Source organism: Phasianus colchicus, chromosome 13, assembly GCF_987193195.1.
Source record: "Phasianus colchicus chromosome 13, bPhaCol1.hap1.1, whole genome shotgun sequence".
Lineage (NCBI taxonomy): Eukaryota > Metazoa > Chordata > Aves > Galliformes > Phasianidae > Phasianus > Phasianus colchicus.
Window position 1 is genome coordinate 11249570 of NC_143448.1, and position 26549 is coordinate 11276118.

A 26549-nucleotide genomic window follows, 5' to 3' on the forward strand; every position below is an offset into this window, starting at 1 on the left:
ATCTTCCATTGGGATGGCCTACCAGGATCTGACCCAGAAGGGTGAGATGTTAAAAAAATACCCATCATTACAAAACCCTACGTGAAATTATTGAAATGTTCATTATGTTTGATTGGTAAAGAGATAGGCCACACTGCTTCTGTAGGTAATCACCAAAACACGTGACAGTCATGATTTTCTTCAAAACGATTGTATTCTACAACCTTATGGAAAGAATTTAAAACAATGTAGTAACCATTTTGGGATTATCTGGTAAGCCTGCAGTACTGCATACATACAGCAAATAACCAGTGCAGTACTGCCATCTGTTGGTAATCGAGTAGCAAAGCTGCATAACTACTAAAAAGCCTTGAACGATTTCTGTCTCGTAGGCTTGCTGTAGATTATTACTGTTTTCTTCCTCCACGTGGCTGTTTCCCTCGCAGGGCATTTGTCCTCCTCTGCCACAAATACTGGCACCCTTCTACCCCTCAGTGTTAAACTGATGAACATAGCAAAGTTAGAGCAATTCTTCCTGTCTATCCTTAGCAGGAAATCTGCTTTTTCTGTGCCAAACCTGAAGAAGATTCTGTGTCCGATCGTCACAGTCTAAGTAAAAAGATTACCTCACCCTGACAACTTTCCCATTCCTAAAAGTTCAGGGCACTTTAAGCTAGTAGGAGTACTTAAAAATGTAGGTAGAGATGATCAGTTCGAATGTTTTGGCATTAACACATTACCACAGTCAGTTCTGACCTGTGCCTTTCTCCTGAACTGCTCCAATCTCACCTTGAGTTTCTTTGCTGATGTCAGTGAGCTGTTCCACATAATCCACAGTAATGAGTATGGGATCAGGTTTGTTCCACTACTACTGACAAAGCCCGATGGCTGTGGAATGCTCTGCAAGTCTGGCCCATTTTTCCTATTTGGAACCTGGGATTTGATTTGAAAATCCAGATTTAGTCCTCAGAAAAATTGACTTTATCTGCTACTGCTCAAATATTTTGTTTCCTTATTAGAAAACAAAAGCAGGATTCAAGGCTGTAGTTTTGTTTGCATTCATATAATAAAGCAAGTTAGTACAATGGATTTAACTGGGAATGGAATTATATATGAAAAATTCCTAGCATGCCGGAAATTTTCAATTAAGGAAATTAGCCACTTGGTTCTTTCTGATAAATTAATCATAGGGATTATCTATTAAACATGCCACTTAACATTTCTGGCATAACTGCTGGAGGCAGAAGTATTTAGGCTCTACACATTCATTTAGAAATATTAATTTCTATGCAGCTGTCTTCCAGAATGGAATTTTCACTTGTCTTTCTTAATAAGTAGGTCATTGTGCAGCTGCTGTTAATGGAGGCTGGCATTTGTAAAATGGTAAATCCACCATTGTAGCCTATAGGTCAGAAAATGGATCTCCATCAATTACAGAATATCCTTTACTAAAATACCCTTTCTTAGCCCCAAAGGCTGTCATCCTTCGCTATGATAGCCTTTTGGCCTTTCTGGAATGAGAACATGTTTCAGACAGATATTTTGCAGGAGCTGAAGCATCACTGTGTTCACACCATCTTCCATTAGTCTAAGGTTCTGTCTTTGTTCTAAATGATGGCTTCCATCTAGTTGCCTTAGAATTAATCTCAAGGAAAATTGGTAGGACAGTTAGCAGCTGTCAAAGAAGCAGCTGTCTAAACTTCTGAACCTTCCAGGTCCAAATCCTCCTCCTGCTGTCTACAATGAAATCAATTGATCTTTTCACTGTAGACAAGGCCTCACTGTCCCTACAGTGGTCAGCTGTCACACGGCTTATGGAGTGACAAGCAACTCCTGCAACAGCTAGAAACCCTATCCTGTGGTCTTTAGAGATTAAAATTAGGACCTTGACCTGGATATCTTTTTTTTATGTCATAAAATTTGCATAGTGTGCTGCAGGAATAATTTGACCTCTAGAACTTCCTGAGGAACATGTACGCTGTAGCCTAGAGATAGAAGACAGGGAGTAAGGAAGTGCTGGCTGCAAAGAAGGACACACAGGAAAAGAAAATACAAATGTTGAAAGTTTAGGTTAATTAGATGAGAGAAAACAACATTTTGAAATCTTAAAGTATTATAAAAGAAAGCAAATGGAATTTGCAGCATGTGAACAGCATGCACTGTAGTTATGGTTAACAAAATTAGCATTTTAGAAGGTTGAAGTAGTAGCAAGGCTGTGATGTTATTGCCTATATTGTGAACCAGAGTTAATACATTGTTATTGATTACCTGAACTCATACATTCTTGCACACATAAAATTAAGTATGAGGAGAATGGTTGTAGATTTGGGATGTGAAGCAAACATTGGGTTTGGGTCAGATGAACCTGAAGATCTTGAAGATTTAAGATCTCAAGAATGTGGAGACAATTCAAATAGTGTAAGGACCATGATACAAAAAAGTCAAAAAAGGAGAAACAAATTGAGTAGAGCTGTGCTGAAACATGGACAGAAATACAGTTGAGCAGTTGCACTGCATGAAGACAAGGAATTCTATTTTCATTTGAACAGGAACGAGGACACAAACAATTACAAGATTCATGACTGCTACATGTCAGAGCAGTAAGAAGCCACAGACCTGTGCTGTGACTTGGTAGGTTGCAAAAGAATTGGAAAAATGAGCTGGGGAAAAAAAAAAAAAGAAAAAAAAAAAAGAACTATAGCAATGAATGAAAATTTAAGAAAGGAACCGGGGAAGACACTTTAGCTGTTGAGGCATCAAGACAATTAAATTCTGATTTTTAAGAAGAAATTACAACTTCGATATTCCCAATGTTTTACAGTGAAGAGCAGGATAGGGGAATCGATACATTTGAAATAATAACAGAGCAAAAGTGGAAGCAAAATGGAGATTTTATAACTGTTTATGAAAACAACAGGATTTCTGGGAGGAGCTGCAAGAGAAGTGAATGTAAATTTGTACAAATGGCAGAACTTTGGTTTGAGACTAGCCAGTAAAAAGATGTGAGGGATGCTCTGAAAATGAAAGCAGGGCAACTACTGTAGCAGAAGAGAAACTGTAGAAAATGTATGTGAGGGGCCCTTGAGTTTGGTAGGGATGTGGTGAGACTAATGAAATCCTATTGGAGAAAAGTCGTACAGGTGAGTCAGGAGTATTTCATGGCTGACTATGAAACTCTATCGGTAACATTTTTGAAAGGTTATTTATTCTTTTCCTGTGACTAATGGGAGATACTTATCAGGCCAAAGAACTATAGATGCTGGGTTATAGCCTGCCTGTGTACAGGGGAGGTCTGGTATTATCGTGGTTTTTATCCCCAAAACTTTGAAAAGGAGGGAAAATGTATAAAGTTGACATGGCAGTGCACTTGATGACCCAAGTGGCTTCTTAAAGACTTATTGGGCACTTGTGTGCTTCTCTGTGGAATCAGAGTCCATTTGTTACTTGTCTTTTTGTACCTCACATGAAGGTACACAGGACCACAGCCCCTGGAAGGTGCTTGGGACCAGCGCTGCCTTGGAGAAGTTCCCCTGGGCTACAACTAGGGATGAGCGATGAGCGTAGCCTTCAAAAATGCAAAACAAAACAAAACAAAACCCTGAAAACTTAAAGTGTTTAAGATTTATTATGCTGAAGAAAGTCTTTGGGTTGTTAAACAGTCATTTTGTATGAAAAAACCAAACCCTTGAAACAAGCAAACGTGCTCTGATTCAGGGAAGGACGAAGGACTTTTACTGTTTATTACCACAGTGACCAAAGTGCATATTTGCTAATGTAATTAAGGATCAGTTCCGAATATTTTTTGAGCGAGGAAAAAGACGTTGGTTCTATTGCTGCAGGCTTGGGCTGTGATTGTAGCCATCTGTGCCAAGTTCACGCTCAGTGACTCTGATTTAGGCTCAGATCCACAAAGGGGCTTAGGTGCTTAAAATATGACTTCACCGGGATTTATTCACCTAAGCCCCAAGAACGTAATCTCCAGAATTTGACACACGCCTTTGTACGCCCGTGCGCCGCACGGCCGCGCTGCTCACAGAACCGAGCAGCCGCCGCCCGGCCGTTCCACACGGGCAGGCCCTGCCGAGGGCGCGGCACCGACTGAAGCTGCGGCGCTCAGCTGCTCGGGGTTTGGGCGCCTCGCCGCCAGCTGGCGGCTCGGAGCTACGGCTGCCCGAAGGCCGGGTGCCGAGCCCTCACAGCACAGCGCACCGCCCCGGCAGCCCTCAGCCGGGCTGCGCCGTTTGGCACCGCGCAGCCGGGTTGAAAGCAGGCCGGCCGGGTTAAAATCGAACCGCGGAGCTCGGCGGAGCCCCACGCGGCTGCTCCGGGCCCGCGCAGATTTATAACGGGCCGAACCTCCGCCTGCCCCGCGAGCCGCTCGCAGGCACCGCAGCGCTGCGTGCAGCCCCAGCCCGGCTCCGAGCCCAGAGCGGCAGGGAGGGAATCGCAGAGGGGAAGGAGCCGGGGCGGGGCCGGGCTCGCTGCTATAAAGGCGGGGCGGCAGCGCTCGCTTCACTCTCTGTGTCCGCCGTTCCGCGTCCGCTCTGTCCCAGCTCGGCCGCCGGCATGGCGCTGTCCGCAGACCCCCATTTCAAGAAGCTGCTCGAGTGGCACAAGGCGAACGCCTCCAAGCTCGTCCTGCGGCAGCTGTTCGAGGGCGACAAGGACCGCTTCCACAAGTTCAGGTGAGGCTACGCGGCCTCCGCCCGCCCCACCCGCAGCCGAGCGGGGCGATCCGCTGCGCGTCCTTCCGCGTGCGAGGTCCGGGGCCGCGTGGGGCTCCCGCCCTGCGGAGCGCTCCGGTGGGCGCCGCGGGAGGGACTGGCCGTCAGCGGAGGAGATGCGCCCTCCCGGGGCTGTTCCCCCCCTCTCCGAGGCCTGGCGGGGCCGCGAGGAGCCGCGGCGGGCACGGAAGGCCGGGCTGGCGGTGGCGGCCCGTCTGGCCGGCGCTCCGGAGGCGGCGTAGAGGCGGCCGAGGCCGAGCCCAGCGCTGGGAGGCCGCTCGCGGCCGGGCACGCGCTCCTGGGCCCGCAGCGCCCCCCGGCCGGGCTGCGGCGGAGGCGCGGGGCGGGGGGGCTCCGGCGGCACCGAGCGCGATGCCGCGCGTGCTCGTCCTTGACTCATCCTTGCGGCGCGGTACGTGCCGGGCAGCACGGCGGCGTTGTGGGGCGGCCATCTCGCGGCCGCGTGCTTAGTCATGATAAGCCCCGCGATAAGATGACTGCGGTGATGGCCGGAGCCGCCCCTTTGCCCCCGGCTGCCCGGGTTAGCGCAGACCCGGCCCTCGCCCCCGAGCGGCCCCGATTGTTTCGATTCCTGCAGCCCGCGTGGTAGCCAGCACCTTGCGACGCTTTTCTTTTTTTTTTCCCCCTAAAGGAAGTAAGACGTGGAAGCAGTGTGAGAGCCTTTGGTTTCCTCAGTCTGTAAAATGGCAGTGCTGTTTTAAGTGCTCTGCTGGGCTGTAGCAGTCAGACGCTCTGTGTGTGTGGAGGTGCGTCGCCGATGCTCGGTTCCACATGAGCCTGGGCAGTGCGGGCACAGCGAGCTCCTGTTCTTAAATCAGACACAGGACTTCCTTGTTGCACGTGTCAGTGCTGCTTTCAGCATCCCAGGTCGAGTGACTTCTTTCCCCTTGAGCTTATTACGTGCTGCTTAAACTGTAATGGAACACCACGTGTGAAGTTCCACATAGCCATTTTGCAGGGATGGAAAAGGTGTGCCAAGTTTTTGGACTGCTGACTTTATCTGGCTCTTCTAACAGGATGTTGCTTAACTGTGAGGAACAGTTTTATTAATCTTAGTTAAATCTCTTTTCAGTACGAAATAATGTTCTGCTTGTGAGCTTTCCATATCCCCCATACATTCCAAGAGACTGACTCCCCTAATATCCATAGGATAATTCCTAATATCCATAGGACAGAGGAGAGCTGAAGCAGACTGGCTGAGTAAATCCTAAGATATAACTGAGGTGCTGCTTACAACACTGAAGTTCAGTCTTACTAGCTGTTGCCTCGTTAAGCTACTTTAACCATAAAATCTGGTCTTCATTTCAAATAGTCTGCATTGAATTTCTTGTGATTATGTTGTAGACTTCAGATGTTATGCTGCAACTGTGTGCCTTTAATTGGAAGTTACTTGACAAGTGATGCTTTAAGCACACACACTTATGTGCAGCTCCATACTGGAAGCAGTCAGTGTGCGTGTCCCAGAATGCGGTTATCTGACTTGTATTTTTCTTATGAAATGCTTTTTATGAAGGCCACCTGTCTCACATAGCTCTCCAACTTTGTGTTTGTGTAAGCAAACTGTAAGAAGAAACAGTTGTGGTATTCTGAGATTGTTTTATTTCACTTCATGGATTTGGTCCCATTTTGTGATAAATCCACACTCTGTGCACTGCCAGGAGAACTTCATGGGAGCAAATAAAAGTGCTGAACAGACAGCCAGGTTTAGTTGGGCAGATCAGCTTGCACACTTGTCACTGATCTCTGCTCTGCTGCCATCCTGCAGATCTGACTCGTGGCTAGCATCTGCTGATAGCTGGGCCCAGAGGGCTTCCCAAAGGCCCTCTGTAATTAGCACCTCTTCCCCCACAAGCTGCTTTATGAAGGCGGTCAGTTCTTCTGAGTGTGAGCATAAAATAATTGACTTTCTTTTGAGGGGAAAAAAAATTATACCCATTTAAAAGTGCTTATTGGTACTTGTGTTGTAAGAACAGTAGAATAACACCAATCCTCAGTTTGAGCACCTCACCTCAGGGATTCCACAGCTATTAAGTGTTACTATAGGAACCTAACGCTCGCTGCCTGTGTCCTATGCAGTACAGACCCTTTCTTCCTTCTGTCTTGTTTCCACTTGTGAAAACTTGCAAGTCCTTTTCCCGATGCAGTGTGGTCAGACCTGTCGGGTACACCTTGGGCTTTGTGTGCTGCCCACATGTAAGGTCTGTAGCAATGGTCAGCCTTCCACTTGCCAGTGACAGGCTGCGTGACTTAGGTGTGGATGTGTCCGACATGACAAGTGGTGTTCCACCCATGTGTAGCACTCAGATGCTGCACTGCAGAATGGATAGTGTAGCAGAATGCAGCTGAGCTGAAGGGTTTTGTGCTTCTGTTTAAAGAAAGGGTGGAACTCTTGGTTCGAGAGTTCAGGGTGAGATTAGGGTGTGTGCCTGTGTTGTGCCTTGTGTGTGGGAAGTGGGGAGTCAGACCTGCTGTGTTCCCTGGTAGCCATTGCTGCTGCTGCTTGTGTAATGTCTTGGGATGCCATCTGGCTGCAATTTCTTCCAGATTTTTCTTTAAGATATTGAAACCAGCAAGGTGTCCAGGCCTTGCTGATTAGTATTATTACAAATTCCATTCATCCCAGTCTTCCTGTTCAGATAATTGCCTGCTCCATCATATCTTTTTGGAAAGCCAATTATGTTGTGTGTTGTCTTGTGAAGTTTCTAGCACAGGTGCTCTAAAATGACAATGAATGTTAGGAGGTCTCAATATTGAGAAAGGAAAAAGCAGGGCAGAAATGCCATCAGTTTAGATATATGCAGTTTCCTATGGTCAAGCATGTGGAGCAGAAGTGAGAGTAACTTGGGAGAAGTTACTTGCTGTGCTTTTGTCTGAAGTCTTCCAAATGACTTAGATGTGTGAGTTCAGAGTAAGTGTGTTTATTCATTCAGTTGTTAATTAGTGCAAAGAAATGGTAGAAAATAGTAAAGGACAATAGGGGAGCTGTATAGATTCTCATTTAGATATGAGGATAGTGATACAAAAGGGCTTAGTTGACTTCTAACAGACTACTGGTCTTAATGCTTCACCTCAGGTGTAGACCTGAGGTGTTTGTCTTCTGATAGCTCTCAGGTAAGGGTTGGTAAAATGATATGGAGAATCTACTGAGGCTATGAGCAAAATGAGGCTGTTAACTGCACAAACAAGATATAATTCTGCATTGTGCTTGGCAGGTAACCTCTCTAAGTTGTTTAGACATGTAACTCTTCGTATTATTGTAGGAAAAAGTACGTCTGGATTTGTTGAAATGACGTGTATGTAACTGGAAGCAGTTTGGTTTTCATAGCAGCAGCATATTGTGATAAGCTTTTTTTTACCTATTGTGTTTAGGGAAAAAACTAATTGCTGGAGAAAGCTTGTGGCTTGGTGAAACAGAATGTGATTATGCAGCTGTACATTAAATAAACTTGATTGTGTTTGTTTTTACAGACAGAAAATGGACACAATAACTTGTTTGGAACAGGAACCTTCAGTTTAAATGATGTACTCTCTAGTAAATCATCTTACAGAGCTTGTGGGGCAAGTTTGTCTCTCAAGTCCTCTTTACTAACTTAGATCAACTAGAGTTCAAGTTACTGAACTTGTGGAGTTGTCATTGTCTTCAAGTTACCGAACTCATGGAGTTGTCATTGTCTTGCTGAAAATTCTTCATGAATGTGCAATTAACTGGAATGTTTGTTTTGATAGCCTGACTCTGAATACTGATCATGGGGATATCTTACTGGACTACTCGAAGAACCTGGTTACAGAAGAAGTGATGAAAATGCTGATCGAACTGGTAAATAAAATGCTTTTGTTAATTCAGTGTTCTAAGAAAGTTAACTCTTACCTGTAACCAACCACTCTAGTGTTGTTTATACATATTTAGCTCTGAATTTGATTTCAAGATCATTAGTTAGTAAGTCTTAATAGGCGTTGTTGGAAGTCTTGCGTTATCCTTCAGCTACATGGAGTTAGGCCATTTTTCAATGCCCAGATCTCTCTTGAGCTCACTGAAAAGACCTGTTCTCTGTAACAGACCAGTTGGTTTGTCATACTGTTACTGAAGTCTGCAGTAAAATAAGGGATTAATATGAAGTGGTAAGAAAAACTGATGACTTGTAGACCTGCAACTGAAATATTGTTTTATTCATCATGTAATTGTAGTTTAATATTCCTTTGTAGTTGGAGGTATTTTAAGAAGTTTTTGAACTTCAGCTTGCTGTTCATAATTACAACCCTTCCTTAACTATTGCTTCAGTCACACAGTGGGATATGGTTCTAAAATAGCAAAAGCACTTCTGCTGTTTTAATTGCTCTTAAAATAATGTTTAAACTGTTACAAACTATCATAAATGGATGTTGTAGCAGTCTGACAAGATGAAACCCAGTAAGTCTACTTATTACATCTTTATCTCTTGTACATGTTGCTATATATCCTGTTAAGGAAATAAAGTGTGCAAAAAGTACTTGCTTTAAAATGAGAGAATCTGTTTCTAAAGTAGCATATAGTGAGTCTTTCATCTAACAATTTCTCTTTGGCTGTCTTGGTAAAAGCTTGTCCTCCTTTCTGTTAGCTGGACCTTTGCAGTACATGCTGACTTCTTGCTATTTTTAAGAGGAATCTATTTTTACATTACTCAGGCGAAGTCAAGGGGTGTGGAAAGTGCCAGAGAACGAATGTTCAGTGGAGAAAAGATCAACTTCACTGAGGTAAGGCTATTTCTGTCCATAGTTCTTTTCCCTCAGTTGTGTGTGTGTGTAATTGTGGATGTTCATGCATCTTTGTAAGAGATGAGTCTTTGGAAAACTTACTGTAATTGCTACTTTGAAATGCTGAAAGTGGTTGTAATGTTTGTTCTTTACTTACATGAGAAATTTCAACAGCTCTGACAAAGACAGAAGAAAGTGTGAATAAGGTTGTGTAAGGCTCTGTGCTCTGGGTTGCTGAAGCTGCTTAGTTTTGGGCTTCTACTAGTAGAGACTATAAACTGTCTTGAAAAATTATCCACCTCTTTCAAGAAGACTGGTTATATTCCTATCTGTAGATCTGGAAGTTATAATGATGTTTAAATCTTGACTAGAACATGCAGAAGATAGAACTGCACCTTTATTTTTCCTAAAACTGAAAGTAGGATGGAATCAATAATACAGAATTATTAGTTTGCCTGCCTTAAGGTATGTTTGAGGCAAACTTGCAGAACTAAGTATTTCTTTTGGCTTGGTTGGCTGAATTTTAGGGTTATTCTTCACTTTTTACCAGAAAGTAAATTTGGTGGTTGAAGACTTCAGAAGGATGTACTTTCCTCAGTAGCACTTGAACACACGATTACACTGTATGATGTGTTTGGTTTCATCTGCTAGCTCCCTACTTCAGTGCTGTTGGAATATGGTGACTTGATATAACAGTAAACTACATGATGACTTTGGTCTTTTTAATTTTCAGGCTATTTCTCATTTCTGGTCAGAATTTGACTTAGAATTAAATTTGGTGTAAATCACTTTCTATTAATGTAGAACAGCAAATTGGTTTAGTTATGGAGTATGAACACGTAGACTTCATGAAATTGATGAGGCCTTAAAAAGGTTGCTGTCAAATAGCTTGATGGAATAAACCTAGAGCAGCCAGACAGACAGAAGGGTGCTGCTTAGTGGCGAGAACTGACTTGTCCACTACTCTTATTCTGATTTAGGGCATTCTTTAGATATTTATCGTAAGTATTTAAGACATGTCTGTATTTGGTGCTGCAGGCATTGACTGCTTGGTTGGTCCTTATGTGGAAATTCCTTATAGCATGCTCAAGCGTGATGTTGCCAGGTGTTTGTCCTGATGAGTAGGAACTTGTAGCCTGCAAAGATAGTGCGTTACAAGGTAGCACATATCTGACCACTCCTTATGAGGGCATTCTTTACTACCTACCAAAGTTTAGGAAGTATTTTTGTATAACAGTAGACAGTAGTTTGAATGCCAGTACTTGTTTAACAGATTTTTCTTCATCAAGACTAGATAATAACAATATTCACCAAGTAATACCATTCCATGGCCAAGAGTTTAAAAAAAAAAAGCGCACAAGCCTGTTTGCTCCAGATTTAAGCACATCATTATTAACAACTAAAACCACAAACTTTTTTTTTGAATGAGTATTTTGTATTTAAATGATAACTTGGTAGAGTATATTGTTGGTGTGGTCTTTGTCTCTCAGTGCCTCTCATTGTAATGAGGAACAATGAAACAGGAGACAAATTATTTAATTTATTCAATAGTATTGACTACAGCTCCTTTGCTCTAGATTAAACCCATAAGCTCCTGAACAGGCAAGTCAGAGGTCAGATTTCAGTGTTTTGACTTGTGGCAGCATGCATGTTGCTGTGCAAATTCTCTGCTAATAGGAGAATTTTTTCCCCATAGATACCAACTGCTGTGTATCTGGTGTGCAAGATATTCAAGGAACCTTTAATTATGGCCAGTGGATATAATAATGTGGTTACTATATCTCAGCATCTGATGAAAAGTAGTACATCTTTGTGTATGGAAAGGATAACTGGATAACTGAGAAAACACCAAAGAAATGAACTGTTTTATTTTATTAGTATCCTTCTTAATAGAAAAACTTCTCTTTTGTAGGACTGAAAAAAGTGTGTTAGTGAGGACTTGAATATTACTGAATTCTGAGCCTCAAATACTCAGTGCTTTTTAAGGGATCTTGAGTGCTCTCCCAGTTAAAATAACCTGTTTGTTTACTTGGTGAGATTGTGAGCCCTCTGCACTGATTCTGTGAAGTGAAGGTGATTAGGTAGCTGGTGGTGTGTGTATACGTACTGTAATGGTATAATGGGATGGCAAGGTCTTTGGCTACAGCAAATAAGAATGTGCCCAAATGCAGCAGCCATGGAAATGAGGGAAAAGAGCTGCTTATCTCTGGAAAGCCTCAGGGTCTCCAGCAAGAGATGCTCTCACCTCCATGGCCAACCCTTAAATGAGGGCTGGGAAGGGGTGCATCCCAGCTCCACTTCTGGTCACTCAGGTGCATTGCATGCACTGAGTTCCCCCGGGTTGGCCTTGCCTTCCCACCAGGTGCTCAATCACTGCTTCAGGCTGTGACTCAGCATTTCCACTACACATGCATACAAATGACTGCTGCCAATTGCAGTTAATCTGAAGAGTTTTTGATGGTGTTTAAGATTGTGCTGCCTTCTGACTTGTACCTTCTCTTTCCCTCTCTTGTTTCAGAACCGAGCTGTGCTTCATATTGCTCTGAGAAATCGTTCCAATACCCCAATACTTGTAGATGGGAAAGATGTTGTTCCAGAAGTAAACAAAGTGTTGGACAAAATGAAACACTTCTGCCAGGTATCGAGTACCACCATAACTTTCATATACTATAATCAGTCAGGCTCCCTTATATGCGTGTTGTCAAGTCTTGATTGTAGGCTGATTTGCAGTCTATTCTCTGCTTCTTTATGCAGGTTTCTAACATTACTGGTTCAAATGTGAAATTATAGTTCTAAGAATGACTGACTTTGCTGAAAATCATCAGTTGGAATATGATTTCCAATGCAGATTTAAAATAAATCTTATTAAGCAGCATCTTTGGAAAGATTAACAAAGATCCTTGTTTTAGTTGACTCACCTACGCAGGTAGAATTTAAAAACTATGGCAGCATCATTTACAGGCTATGTGATGGTGCTTATTAAAAATGGTTCTGTATTTGCAGGAAGTAAAGCTTTTGCTTAAAAACATCTGCAGAGAAGGAGATCAACTATCAGCATGATCAACAGCTTAAATTGTTGTAGAAACAATGCTTTAGAATGGGGGAGTTCACGTAGAAGTGCACATCATACTGGAAAGATATCTTTAGGGATTAGAGTAGCATTTAATGCATGGTTGGTACACAATGAACAGAAGTCAGTGCAGTGTTTTGATACTGCTTAATGATTATTTTTTTTTCTTGCTGGGACTCAATAACTTTTAAAAATCAGCAAGAATAGAGAGCTCCATATGCTCCAAAGCTAAACTTCAGAAATTTCAGTGCAAAATATGTGTAAATATGCAATAGAGAAGCCTTACAAATGCTCAGTTTGCCCATGAGTGTTACCTCTAAGGCTTTATTACAAAGCTTTGCACTTTAATTAGAAGTGATTTTGCTAATTAAGGACACGTAAAATAAAAACTTGAGTCAAACAACTCCTGCAAATAATTTAGTACCTAAGATTTTTTTCAATTTTAGCTTGACTTATTTTGCTTTTATACTCGTTGTAAATACTATAATAGTTCACATTCAGGAAGGCAAGATTTATTTGTTTTGCAATTTGTTAGAAATGTGTGTTAAACTTCTCACTGCTAGCTAGGTGCTTAGTTAACACTTGCTTCAAAGAAGTTGGTATAAAACTGAGTTGTCTTAGGAGATCTTCTACAATAGTAGAAACTAAAATAGTAGAAGTTTTCGAGTAGAAACTCGAAAACACAGCCTGCTTCCAGTGTTAGAATTGTTACCTTCAACATATAAATAGCATAAAATACTTACTGTGTTCTTTTTCCCCCCCACATTAGAAAGTCCGTAGTGGTGAATGGAAAGGCTACACTGGAAAAGCTATAACTGATGTGGTCAACATTGGGATTGGTGGCTCTGATTTGGTAAGCTCCTGACTAGTATATATCTTTCTCATCTTTTTTGTATGAGCATATGTACAATTAAGACAACCTAACTACTACTTCTCTGCAGGGGCCTCTGATGGTAACTGAAGCCTTGAAACCATATTCCAAGGGAGGTCCACGTGTTTGGTTTGTATCTAACATTGATGGTACTCATATAGCCAAAACCCTGGCTGAGCTCCACCCAGAAACCACACTCTTCATTATTGCATCAAAGGTAGGTATGTCTAAGAATGTCACTGGTTTGACTTTTTCAAGTGATGAAGGATTCAATCAATACAGATTCTTCCACAGGAAGGTCTAAATTAGGTGTCTGTAAAGTGAACTATTTCTAAAAAAGCCTTTTCTTATTTTTCCTAAACTTGGAATTGAAGTTCGTACTGCTACTGAAATATTCAGGGGTTCACTACTCAAGCACTGAAAGTGATTCAGCCAGCCTACACAAGTAATGCATGAGCAACTTCGTGTTGTCTTGAGTGTTTCTCAGTCAACACAAATTTATGTTCTCAAAAGTTTGCTTTGCTGTACCTTGCTGTGGATGGGGTGTGTCATCTCACATAAAATTCAAGATTTTGTCACATTCCTTAATTCTGCTTGTGGTCTTTCACATTGCTTATTACAAAGTACAATGTTAATTGGTCAGTAGTGCTGTGTCTGTTTTTTTTCTGATTTTTCACATTAATGTAGTTTAGGAATCTTCCTTCTGTTTTAGAAGATCTTTTACTAATTACTACCTTAAATAACATAAATGTTGGCTTCCTTGGGCACAATAAATACAAAGCTTCTTGCTTTATGAACAGGCAAAGACAGGCTGATGGTAGTATTTAAGATGACATTTCGTTTTTGAGTACAGGTGTAATAACTGCCTTTTTAAGTCTCAGCTTATTTTAAATTTAATGCTTAATTGCTAGCTGCCATCATTGTTTACTTCCTTTACTGCTTCCCCTTATCAGAGGAGACTGAAGACAGAATTCTATATTACATAACTTGGGTTGTTTGATTTCTGAAGCACAGTAGGTCATTCTTGCTGTTGAGGACAGAATCTGCAGTAAATTAATGTGTGTAATGCTGGCGATGCTCTACTCTGGTGCTCATTGTCTTATTTTGGCAATGCTGTGGCAGAGTAACTTATGGAATAATAAGAAAACTTCACAAAGTAATGCTAATGGTCAGTTTTGAATAACTAAGTACAGGCATCATGGTTCAAAGCCTTAGAAGACTGCCAGATTAAGAGTAACTCTTCAGTTTCTATTTGCCAAGCTGTACTTGGATAATTAAGTATCTTTGGAAGAGGGTGAATGGGATTTTTTGTTTGCCATAACAGGCTTGTGTTTCATAATGCAATACGTCTGGAGATAGATGAGAGTAGGTTGAATGTAGTGTTCACTCTTAAAGGAAGATTTTGATGGTTGAGTACATCAGAATGGTTGTAGCTCTTTGCAGATCTGCATGACTGAACTTCTTTGCACACTTCATGAAGCAGGAAAATGTTTAATCAGCAAAATACTTTTAGCAGAAATGAGTGCTGCTTCATGGAAGAGAAGGAATTAAAGATCAAGAGGGCAGTCCAGGTGGATTGTCCTGTTTTGAAGCTTGATTATTTCCTTTTTAATTGAGTGATTAAAACTTTAGTGAAATACTGAAGTAGAAAACTTCAGTTCTCAGGTTTGTGCGCCACTTCAAGGGAGGGAAGGAAATGGGGAGTAATGATTCCAATTTCAGCAAAATAATAAATTGGTTTGATAAGCTGTTTTTTTTCTGGAGTGTGGCAACAGCTGTCTATTATGAGCCTCTATTCCAGATAACCACAGCAGGTTAATTCTAAATGATGTTTCAATTTTAAGTATAAAACGCGTCTTCATTTTCTGATTCTCAGACCTTCACCACCCAAGAAACCATCACCAATGCAGTAACAGCCAAAGAGTGGTTCCTACATGCTGCTAAGGATGTAAGTCTAATGCGTGGGTTATGTAACAGAATGCAACTGATTCCTGTTGTGCAGTTTTTCCCTACTCATTTTAAGCATGCTTTGGAGGAGGGCCAATAACTGCCCAAATGTAAGCTGCATAGCTTAGCAAATGCTGTAGAGAATGTTGATGCATCATGGTTAGTGACAAGCTGTCTGACTGAAGCGATAAAACAAGTTTTGTGCTGTCATTTTTTTTTTCTCTCCCAAATCCTGCCTTTAAATAACATGATAGTATCTGCCTTAGAACTGGTTAATGGTTTGGTACCACTGGCGTGGAAATCAAAGAATATGGTGTCTGCACATCATTCCGATTCTTGACACATTTTTCAAAACTAGAAATGAAACTATAGTTGAATTAGTATACAGAGATTCCATAGCAGATGGCTGTGCTTTGAAAGGAAACCTTGTATTTAACTTACTCCCTCCTGTTTCTAACCTTTAAAAGAAAGAAGCAAATACTGCTTGCTCAGGTAGTTAATATAATCTTTAACATGTTCCAGTCAGAATAGCTGTCCTTTGATTGAAAACTGGGCTTTGAAGTTTCTCATTATAGAAGTTTGCCAGAACAGTCTGAAAGACCAAAGTCTAAATCTCACACTTGAGGTTTATCAGTAGTTGGAGTTGTACTTGATCCTTCCTCCCTAGCAGGAAGGGGTATGACAAAGTTGAAGTGTTCAGAAGTGGCATTAGTGATGCAGCAGGCTGATTATGTACTTGGAAAAAATGGTATGCTACTCCAAGTAGCCTCTACTTCCAGTGAGAGATCTTCATGAGAACGTTGTCAGAACACTCTTTGGATGGACATGCTGCCAAGTCTTACAGTGAATGTGAATAAGATGATTTCAAGTTGATAAATGCAAAAATAACTGATGATAGTAAACTATTTTTTTCTTGCATATAAAATAGAAACAAATGGTTTTATAACAAGAAATGAAAATAATTAGCATTCCAGATCTAATGGTTTTCATTTTCTATTAAGCCTTCAGCTGTGGCCAAGCACTTTGTTGCCTTGTCTACCAATGGTGTAAGTATAACAATCTTATTTAGACTTTCTTCTGTGTACCTTTAAGATTATTTCCCTGTACAATCAAGTTAGGAAGCCTTTATTGATATTCAAGTAATGGTGTTTTAGACTTCCTATTGAAATAATGCATTTATTCTACTGAAAATAATTCAAACACTTCCAGAGTACTGAACTGTAGCACCACTGTAGATTACTTTTTCTTCTAGAGCTTTGTAAATCTGAAATGATAGATACTTCAAGTATAAGGGCTTTCTGTTATTGAGAGGGGTACCTGTTACTACTTAAGTATGTGTGCATGCAGTTTCTCTATAAACAAATGGTACTTTTAAACTCTTCAGATATTTGTTGAAGTAATGCAGGTAGCTTGTGTGAATGTTACATGCAATGAGCATGATGTGCACTGATGTGGTGTTTCGTGGGGGGAAAAAAAAGGCTGTTGGAAAGAGATGCAGCAATTAGACTTTGCAGTAAGGTTGTTAAGTAATCTGGTGTGAAGTTCCTTTTTCCACTCTAGGCACTTCAAATGTAGACAGTGTCTGTCCTAACTATATTGCTATTCTTCTCATGTAAGGAATGTATGTCTTAGCGTTCAGAACTGCTGAATGGTGATAATGGTATTAGGAAATGTAAGTAGGTTTTTATATTTGTGACGGAAGCAATATAATTTTAAAATGGTGTAGTTGGGCAGTTGTGTATGTAATAGATACCAAACTTGTGTTTCGTATTTGCTGGACATTAACATTTTTAAGAATGTTTTAATCTTCCCTGCTTTTTTTAATTCTAGCCTAAAGTTAAAGAGTTTGGAATCGACACTGAGAACATGTTTGAGTTCTGGGATGTAAGTAGCAGTCTTAATGTTGTGCAGTAGTTAGAATATTCATTACAGTTAAAGTATCTATTAAATAAAGTTATTCTAAGAAAATCTTGACTAGATGTGACTGACAAAAATGAAACAAACAAAAAAATCCCCCCCCAAAATAGTACTTGTATTCTTACACTGAAATATGTGAATAGTCATGACTGAAACAAACTAGGCCCGTGCCTAAAAAGTAGAATGGTCTTGTCTTTGACAACAGGAATTTAACAGAATGGTTTGGAGATCTGGAGAGGAGTCTTCTATGTTCTTGGCTGACTAATCATCTGCTGGGTAATAGGAGATAGAAGTATTACTTTATTCCTAGTTATTATAAGCTGTGACATTTGACTGTTGGGGTCTACTGTATATAATCCACGCCTGTAAAGGTCAAACATTAGAAACAGGAGTCTAACTTTGATATTTTATAGCACATGCATATCTTAAGTATAGTGCATCTAGCCTTGACCCTTCTGCTTTGGATCAGTTTGGTTTGTCTCATTGACTGTGTCTGACAAACTAGACCTTTTAGCTGCAGTTTAGAACTTACCTAGTGTTACCTTTCCCTAGATAATATCAAAACCTTGCTGAAGCAGATTGTACTTACAGAGCATGAGTAGTAGGAAAACAGTTAATACTAAACTTAAAGCCTGTATTTCAAAGTGCACTGCAGACATTCTGAAGGGAACTGCTTCAGCAGGTATCATGTAAATCATAGCCTCTAGACCAGTTAGAAAACTGTATCCTCAAAGAAATGCATACTTAAATATTTGTTAAAGGGCTCCTATAAGGTCCCCTTGACTATGCCATGGGATGTGTATGGGATTATCAACAAAAACAATGTTTTGCTGAAAGTAGTCTAAACATGCTGCTATTTTGTAGTAGTTTGAATAAGTTTGAATTTCAAAACCTTGTGCTTCTCCTGTATAAACCACTCTTTTGTTTTTAGTGGGTTGGTGGTCGTTATTCTTTGTGGTCAGCCATTGGTCTCTCCATTGCCCTTCATATTGGTAGGTATTCATGTGATTAACAAGAATCTATTTGGGGAATATACTTGTAGAATAATTGCACAGTACTGGATTGTGAATTAAATTTGGGACAGACAGTTTTACCCAACCTCTTCTGTAAGTAGGTGAATGTTTGTGCTGAAACAACTGGATGCAAAGGAAATGACATTTAATAGTACTTCTGACAGCTTGGAAATTGCTTCTATGTAGGTAGAAATGGTCAGATAATCTCTTCATTTGCCTGCATAGCCAAAAATGCTTGGCTCTTGTAAAGCCACATCAGTCTTGAAAACTAAATCTTGAAACTGATTTGCCTCAACTATTTAAGAGTAGAGTATCAAGTTTGTGACTTCAGTGCACCAAAAAAATTGTCTCAAATTCTGCACAAAAGCTGTGTGTAGAGTGGAAACAATTTTTTCTCCTGTCACATACTTCCTGCTCCATTACTTTCTCTTAAAAACAGTATTCATATACTACTAGGCTCCATAGTCTATCTGCAGTTGGTTGTGAAGCAGACATAGATGGCCCTGTAAATTGATACTCACCTGTCTTTAGTGCTCTGAGGCACCATTGGTGTCTTTGCATATCTCACATACAGGTGGCGAGTACATAGTGTGTGTGAAAGAGCTCTGGGAAGTGCTTTTTCTTGATGAACAGGCTGTTGTACATTCCCGTGTCTCTTCCTTCATCATTCCTTTCCAAAAATTATTCTGAGACCATAAAGTTATTAATAAAAGCTAGAATTTCCTTAGAATGACATCAAAAGAAAAACACTGGTTGTGGAATTCTTGGAATGGTGTTAACAGGAGTTGTCATATGTGGGAAAAGTGTACTTGAACAGCAAAATAAGCATCAGGCGCTCACTGTTTTGTCTGCAATAAATTGTTCATCTGTGCTGTCAGACAGATACGGTGCTGACTGCTGATGTGCCAGCCTGTCTGTGCTGCTTGATCTTGCATCCTTCATCTGCCAGAGCTGCCCCCTGACCATAGGTAGAGCTCCTGCTTTGATTGTCAAACAATTCACCACAAGTTTTTTTCCATACGACAGTCAGGGTTTCTGGCTTCCTGTGAGAGAGAATATTAGTAAAATATTCATTAGAGAAAATATGTAGTGATTAAACCCCTGATCTGTATAGCAAACAATCAAATGTTTGGTTTCTTAAGAGAACAAGGGAAGAAGAACCTTCCTCTTCAAAATGTTTTTAAAAAGACCTTACTGCAGGTGTGCATCTGCAGACTCAATGCAGCAATTCCTGTTTTATTGGTCTATTTTACTTTGGACAAGCTTTTCTGCTGTAGCAGTAAGTGGGGAAACTGGAAACAGTAGCCTTGACTAATACATGTCAATTGCCTTTGTTTTCCTTCCAGTTGCCCATTCTGTCTGAATGGAGTTTAGATAAAGTTTGTAAAGTATGCTTCCTGAAGTTGGTCTTGTGCTGAGATCCATGCCTTAATCATAACTAATAAGTCTGGGGCGCAGATTTCGGAAGTCAGAGTGTAACTTCAAACTCAGTTAGTGGTTGGGAGCCTTTCTGTGTACAAAATAATCTCAGGCTGTTCCAGGCTTGTCTCTGCCAGAAAGATGAGATCTAAGCTGTAAATTCAGACTGACTCTTTTTTTCAACCATTAGGTTTTGACAACTTTGAGAGCCTGCTTGCTGGAGGCCACTGGATGGTGAGTTTGGGCTGCCTATTTCAAATTTGTTTCTTAGCACAGTAACTAGAAACTGCCTGCCTTTCAAAGTTCATCTCCCTGTGCTCTCGCAGTGCTTGTAAAATGATGTGGCTCTGGGAGTTCTCTGGACCAAAACAGTTAAAAAAAACCCAAAACGCTTAAAGATTAGGGAGGTATGATAATTACTGTAAGGAAAATGTTATTCTTTTTTTTCTTTGTTTAATAGGATAAACACTTCCATACTGCTCCACTGGAGAAGAATGTGCCTGTTCTCTTGGCCATGCTGGGGGTGTGGTATATAAACTGCTACGGATGTGAAACCCACGCACTTCTGCCCTATGACCAATATATGCACCGCTTTGCTGCCTACTTCCAGCAGGTGAAGTTCAACTGGAGCAGAAGACTTTATCTTTATTCTTTATCCTCACTTTTTAGTTTCTGACCTGGTTCTAGAACCAGAATGTATATGTTTCCAGGTTAAAATTATAACTACATAAATTCATGAAGTCAGGGATGTAAAGTTATATAAAGATAGCTATAATCCAGTTTGTTCAAGTAAATCAGTGATCTTGATTTTCAGTACAAATACAGACCATGAAAGCGGGGCCTCACAATCCTTCTGACTTTGTCATATCAAGTAGATATTTTTTTCCTTAGATGTCAGTTTGTTTGTGTCGTATGCTTATGATATTTCTATAAACAAGCAGCACTTAAAATATGTATGAAAGCTTGTACTGATAGTGAATGGTTCTGTGAGAAAGGTAATAGTACTCTTCCCTTTTAGGGTGACATGGAATCCAATGGCAAATACATTACCAAGAAAGGATCTCGTGTGGACTACAATACTGGCCCTATTGTGTGGGGAGAGCCTGGCACCAATGGGCAACATGCATTTTACCAACTCATTCATCAGGGTAAAACAGAATATTCACTACTTTGTTTTGGAATTAATTCTGGCTACAAAGCTGTAAGAGTCTACAGAATTGATGCTAGTTCAGAAGCTAGGCTTGGGCGACACTACTGTTGTGCCCTTAATTAGTGGTTTAGAAGGCCATAACATGTAGGTCTCTTTCCTAGAATGCAGAGAGTCAACTAAAACTGAAGCTATTAAGCCGTATTGTATTAAGCCCTAATATGTGACCTAGAAAATGTTTGAAGTGACTGAGTCTACCAATAACTCAACATGAAGTGATAATTTAGTGTTTTAAATTTTCTTCTAATGCAAGGCTCTTAACATGGCTTTTCTTGTAGGAACACGCATGATTCCCTGTGACTTCATGATCCCAGTTCAGACTCAGCATCCTATCAGAAATGGCTTGCATCACAAGGTAATTAAATCTTTATCAGAACACTCATCTTTCTTGTCATTGAAGGCATTGAAGCTTATCTGGTATTGCAGTGCACATGATTTTTAAATGTCCCTTTGAAAACCATACATGCAGGCTCCCTGAATATTTGCAACATATTTGAAAAAAACTAAATTATAGTTTCTAGGTTAGAGGCATTCTTGTTCTTTAAGAACAGTAGCCTCATTATTGAGGCAGATCAGCAGTGTGGCCTGTGGAGGCTGGAAGGAGATGATAAACTAGGCTTGTGGAGATAAGCTTCCTTGTAGGAATTTAAAGGAGTCCAACTCTTTGCAGAGTATGAAGAAGCACGTTATTAGAGTTGGTGAAAGTTTCCTCAGATGCTGTTGCAGTTCTTTCTACCAGCATGCTTAGGGTTGTAATGCAGATCTTTAAAACCTGTTTTAGTTATCCAGTTAAGGATTCTCAAGGAATGGTGTTGAACTGTTTGTCATATGTGGAAACAAGTGTTCAGGTTTATCACTTGCTGTGTAATTCAGAAAAAGCATGTCTTGTCAGCTAAACTTCAGTACTGTGTTGATTTCAGGTTAAAAATGTTATTTGGGTTCTTTAGTTGTAATACATTATGAGACGGATCTGTGAAAGAGAGAATGTTTTCTATTTCTTATAGATGCAATAAACGTTTATTTTTCACTATAGCTGATAGGAAAAAGCTACGCATAAACCTGCAATTGAACATTAGGCAAGGGATAGTAACCTAACCTTCTGTTGTACTGGTATACTGTGAGAGTTATCCAGTTTTGCTTTTCCACAAAGGATAGTAATTGTGAAAGGGATATACAAAACACAACTTCCTTTGCTCGTGCTAGGATGTTCACTGTTCCAACAGGGACAGGATTTCTCAAAGCAAACTTGGGTGTTTCTGAATGCATGCACTGTTGAAGTAGTAATCAGTAGCACTGAGGTAAAAAGCAGTGATAGGTGTAATACACAAAATTAGCACACTTTACTGCCATAGTGTTAAAAATATGATGTCGCTAGAGTATGTCTGTCTGGATTCAGGCACCGAGAATCACTTTTCTATCTAAGGAAATAGTAGCTTGAGTTCATGTATTGATCTCTACCTCCTAGATCCTCTTGGCCAACTTCCTTGCTCAGACTGAGGCCTTGATGAAAGGGAAGACTGCTGATGAAGCTCGTAAGGAACTGCAAGCAGCTGGACTGAGTGGAGATGCTCTGGAGAAGCTTCTTCCCCATAAGGTAAGCAGGCTCTGTCACTTTCCAGTTTCCTTCTGATTAGTAATACTACTGTGGTGAGGGATTTGTGGTGTTTAGTTGCTTGATGGAACTTGGTAATGGGAGCCATGCCCTCAGGTGGCTATCAAGTGCTACTGTCTTGACAGTAGTGAAAGTGGTATTAAAGGCTGTCAGGTGTAGTGGAGCAGTCTGTAAATGGCACTACCATTAAACATAATGACTGGGAGTCTTTTGAGGCATTTTGGATGAAAACTGTCTCTTCAGTGCCCAGGTTTGTATTTTGCCATTTTCCAGAGCTGTAGTGGTAGTAGCAGTGCTTGGAGATATCATTCTCATATCATTCTCCATTGTTTATTAAAAGCAATGGCAGAAAGTGCAGAGTATGAAAACACAGCTTTGTGATTGAAGAGGTAGCCTTTAAAGCTTTCAGGACTCTGTGATTCTGTATTTGCTGCTAATACAAATGATTTTACGTGGGCTGTGGGGAAAATGTGGAACTTGCATTAGAAACTCATTGCAATGCGCTGTACTGTAGTGTACCTCTTGTTTTTGAAAGGTCTTTGAAGGTAATCGCCCAACCAATTCCATCATGTTTACAAAACTCAACCCATTCACCTTGGGAGCAATCATTGGTGAGTAAATGGATCTTAAGACTGTGAATGCTTTAGGACTTCATGATAAGGTTATTGATCAAGTGTTTTCCTTTTTATAGCCATGTATGAGCACAAGATATTTGTTCAGGGGATTGTCTGGGATATTAACAGCTATGATCAGTGGGGGTAAGTTCTCTTTATCTGTTTCTTGTATACTTACTGTCATACTCACTAATGTGTTATGCCTTGGAGAAGATGATGAAAAATTGTGGAATATTTAGATCGAACAAATATAGGATAGGATAGTTTTAAATGTAAGCCATATATATATAATATATATATATATATATATTTTTTTTTTTAGGAATAGATCACTTTGTACTCTTGTCCAGCCATGAGTAGTGACCCTAAGTACAACTTGAGTTTGGGGACTTTTGCTTTTTAGATTAAATAAGTAACCAACTATGAATGCTGAAAAGATATGGTAATAACAAGAAGATAGTTGAGCATGCTGAATTAGATCTCTGACAAGTAGAGAGGGAAATAATGTCCCTTTTAAAATAGGGAGGACAAGAGTTTACCTCTTGAAACACTTAACAGGTATCTTGATTGGTATTTGCTAGTCAATAGTGACCACCTTTTAATTTTTCATATAGTGGAGTTAGATGAGGCCATCTACTAAGAATGTTCTTGCATGGGGGCCCTCTACCTGCTGTGGGCTGCACCTGTCTCTGAGGTTCATGGTAGAGCTCCATGAACACCTGTTTTATGAGGAGTTTTGTTACTTTGATTTTTTTTTTAAAGGAAGACTTCTTCAGTAACTAATTGGATGCTATCTTTAATTCCAGTAATATTAACTGCACGACATATTTTGTGGAAAACTTCCACAGGAGAAAGTGCTTGGGAAATGAATAGGATTTTTTAATTGTAACTTGTTCACACTGAGTTATTTGGAAGGGCAAATTTGCTCTGGAGGCCTAGGATAGCTTCTTCATAGAAACTGAAGGATAAATGTTACTCTCTATATGTATTTTAGAGTGTGTTATCACGCTCAAGTTTTTTTTTTTTACCTTAAATGGTGTAGCAGGAACTGGAAACTGTCTAGTAAAAGCTGTATCTGCTGTAGAATCTGAAATTCAGAGTGAGGTATAAATAAAAATAGCTTTTTCAACAACATTAGAAAAATCTAGAATGGAATCTAAACTAAATAGAGAATGTGGGGAGGGCAAACAAAATATACTGTAGAACCAGTTTCCTTTCTTGGAGCAGTTAGAAGATTCTTGTTTCTTAACTCATTGGGATAGTCCTATGTAGTGCTGAAGAAAGCTTTCAGTCCCAAAGCTCAGCTGTTTATTGTGTTAGTGCTACAAATGAGTGTTTTGAGTGATGTGTTGAATAATGAACAGGAGCAAGGTGAATACCTTCTGCTTTGGAGCTGGCTGCATAATTCAAATGAATACTGAAGGGGAAAACAGCAGAGAGACTGCAAAACAAAGCTTTCTCTCTAAGTATCTTGTAACTTGAGCTGTCTGTTCAGCTAGGCAGCTGTACTTTTGAGAACTTCAGCTGTTTGTGAATGGCACTTGGTTAAATCATTTGTTCAGTAACTCAAGAATACTGACTTTTTGACTGCCATGTTACTCTCTACTGGCACATCTTTTTAACATGCTTTATATTGTTAGCACTAATTGTTTTTCCTCTCTGCTCTCCTGTTTTTATAAATGCAGAGTTGAGCTTGGAAAACAGCTTGCCAAGAAAATTGAGCCTGAGTTGGAGTCAGATGCTGCAGTGACATCTCATGATAGCTCAACAAATGGGCTCATCAGTTTCATCAAAAAACACAGAGCCTGAAGTGAAAGTTCCTGAGGACATCGACAATCTAACCACCGAATACTCAAGTCTGTTGTAGATGTGCTTTTTAGCCACTTTTAACAAAAATAGCACTTTACTGATGTAGCTTCTTCACTTGTTGCAGTTGACCTTGTTGCGTCAAGTGTTATAAATGAAAACTAGTTTTGTGAAACCCAGAGATTCTATAGGTGCTTTCTATTTTTGTGGTTGTTAATCCGTAAAGTGCAGTTGGTACGTTCCTCACTTCTTATCCGTCAACTTCCTTAAAGATTATCACAATGATATTAGAAAATAAAAGATGTGATGGATGAGTAGAAGTTCTTCATTCTATATCTTTAAATACTAGGTGCAGACCTAGTAATGCTTGCCTTACTGTGTGTAAGGTTCTCTTAAAGCCATGTACACTAACTTCTGTCTGGCATGTCATTTGCCTTGGTCTGGGTCTGCTGTATGCTAAAAGTATGTTCAAAGAAGCAAGTAATCTACAGCTATAAACATGCAGTTTGTATGATTTTGAGCAAGATGCGGATTATTTTCAGTTTTGCTGTGCAAGGCTTACAAATGGTTGAAGGTCTGTATTCATGTTTCTTCAGAAGCTATGGAAGATCTGCACAGATGGCTTCTTTCTTCAGAAGGGAGGAAAGCTTCTGGAGTGATAGCGATACCTTTATTTTCCAAACTGTTTCCAAGAGCTTATGTGAAGCTGAAGTCTGGCATTGTTTGCAGCTGTGTATTTTGATATCCTCCACAGGCAGCTCGTCTCACTCATCTCAGTCTTAAGTGGGCATCACTATTCTAACAGGATTGAATAGAGTGCAGTAACAGTATGTGTGAATAAGCTGCTCGTATCCTCTAATTCTCTATTGCTGTTGTTACGCTTCGTGTTTGCAGAGGAGCATGCTGTGCCTATTTTCTCCATAACACCTTTATTAAAAAGGTAAGACACAAGCATGGAGGAGGAAAATAAGATGGATTAACTGTGAGTCTCAGCAAATTTCCATGACAAATGCTACTATTTAGAAAGTCTGAGCCCGTACCTCTTAATGTGCATGTCTGCTGCTTATACATTAATTGACAGCACTGCCAGTTAATCACCATTGCTGCACCAGTAATCCCTTCATAGACCTTGGCAGCTATCTGCATGGATATGAACTTCACTCTGTCTGTCTTTTGTGTGTGGGTGCTCTGGATTTGATACGAGCTTTACAAAGCATTTTCTCCATAAAGCACTGTCACCACTCACCCCTTAGTGGGAGTTAAGATACTTTCCTAGGAAGCTGTACGACTGCCGTTCAGCTGTGAAAGCTCCCTTTGGTGGTGAGGGAGTGAGACTGTGCTTGCTGTGGTCCAAGGGCTGAGATGAAGGCTGTCGTTCTTGTTTGGGTGCTACTCTGCAAATTCCAACTCCAGAAGCTTTTCTTGGAGACTTGTTCTCTAACTCTGTAAAGAATGCATCTTGGTAAAGAGTGTGTGTTGGTTTGCTGTTGTGAAACAAGCACTCTTGCTAACGGGAGGGCAGCAGCAGGTGCTGTTAGCTTGTAACCACAAAAACCACACAGTACATCAGCAGGAAGATCACAATACTGGTTGTGTGTAATAAAACAATATTCAAGCA

The 26549-nt window shown here is 40.4% G+C and overlaps 1 protein-coding gene across 1 annotated transcript; it reads left to right on the forward strand.

Moving 5' to 3' along the window:
- Window positions 1-4345: 4345 nt before the first annotated feature.
- Window positions 4346-26549, forward strand: GPI (glucose-6-phosphate isomerase). Its single transcript, XM_031614974.2, has 18 exons — window positions 4346-4664; window positions 8451-8541; window positions 9387-9455; window positions 11974-12093; window positions 13295-13378; window positions 13467-13613; window positions 15273-15344; window positions 16345-16389; window positions 17174-17227; window positions 18192-18252; window positions 19883-19926; window positions 20153-20305; window positions 20711-20840; window positions 21178-21254; window positions 22365-22493; window positions 23047-23122; window positions 23203-23269; window positions 24811-26549. Exons 1-18 carry the CDS (start codon window positions 4546-4548, stop codon window positions 24932-24934), a joined length of 1662 nt encoding a protein of 553 aa, XP_031470834.1. The 5' UTR covers window positions 4346-4545; the 3' UTR covers window positions 24935-26549.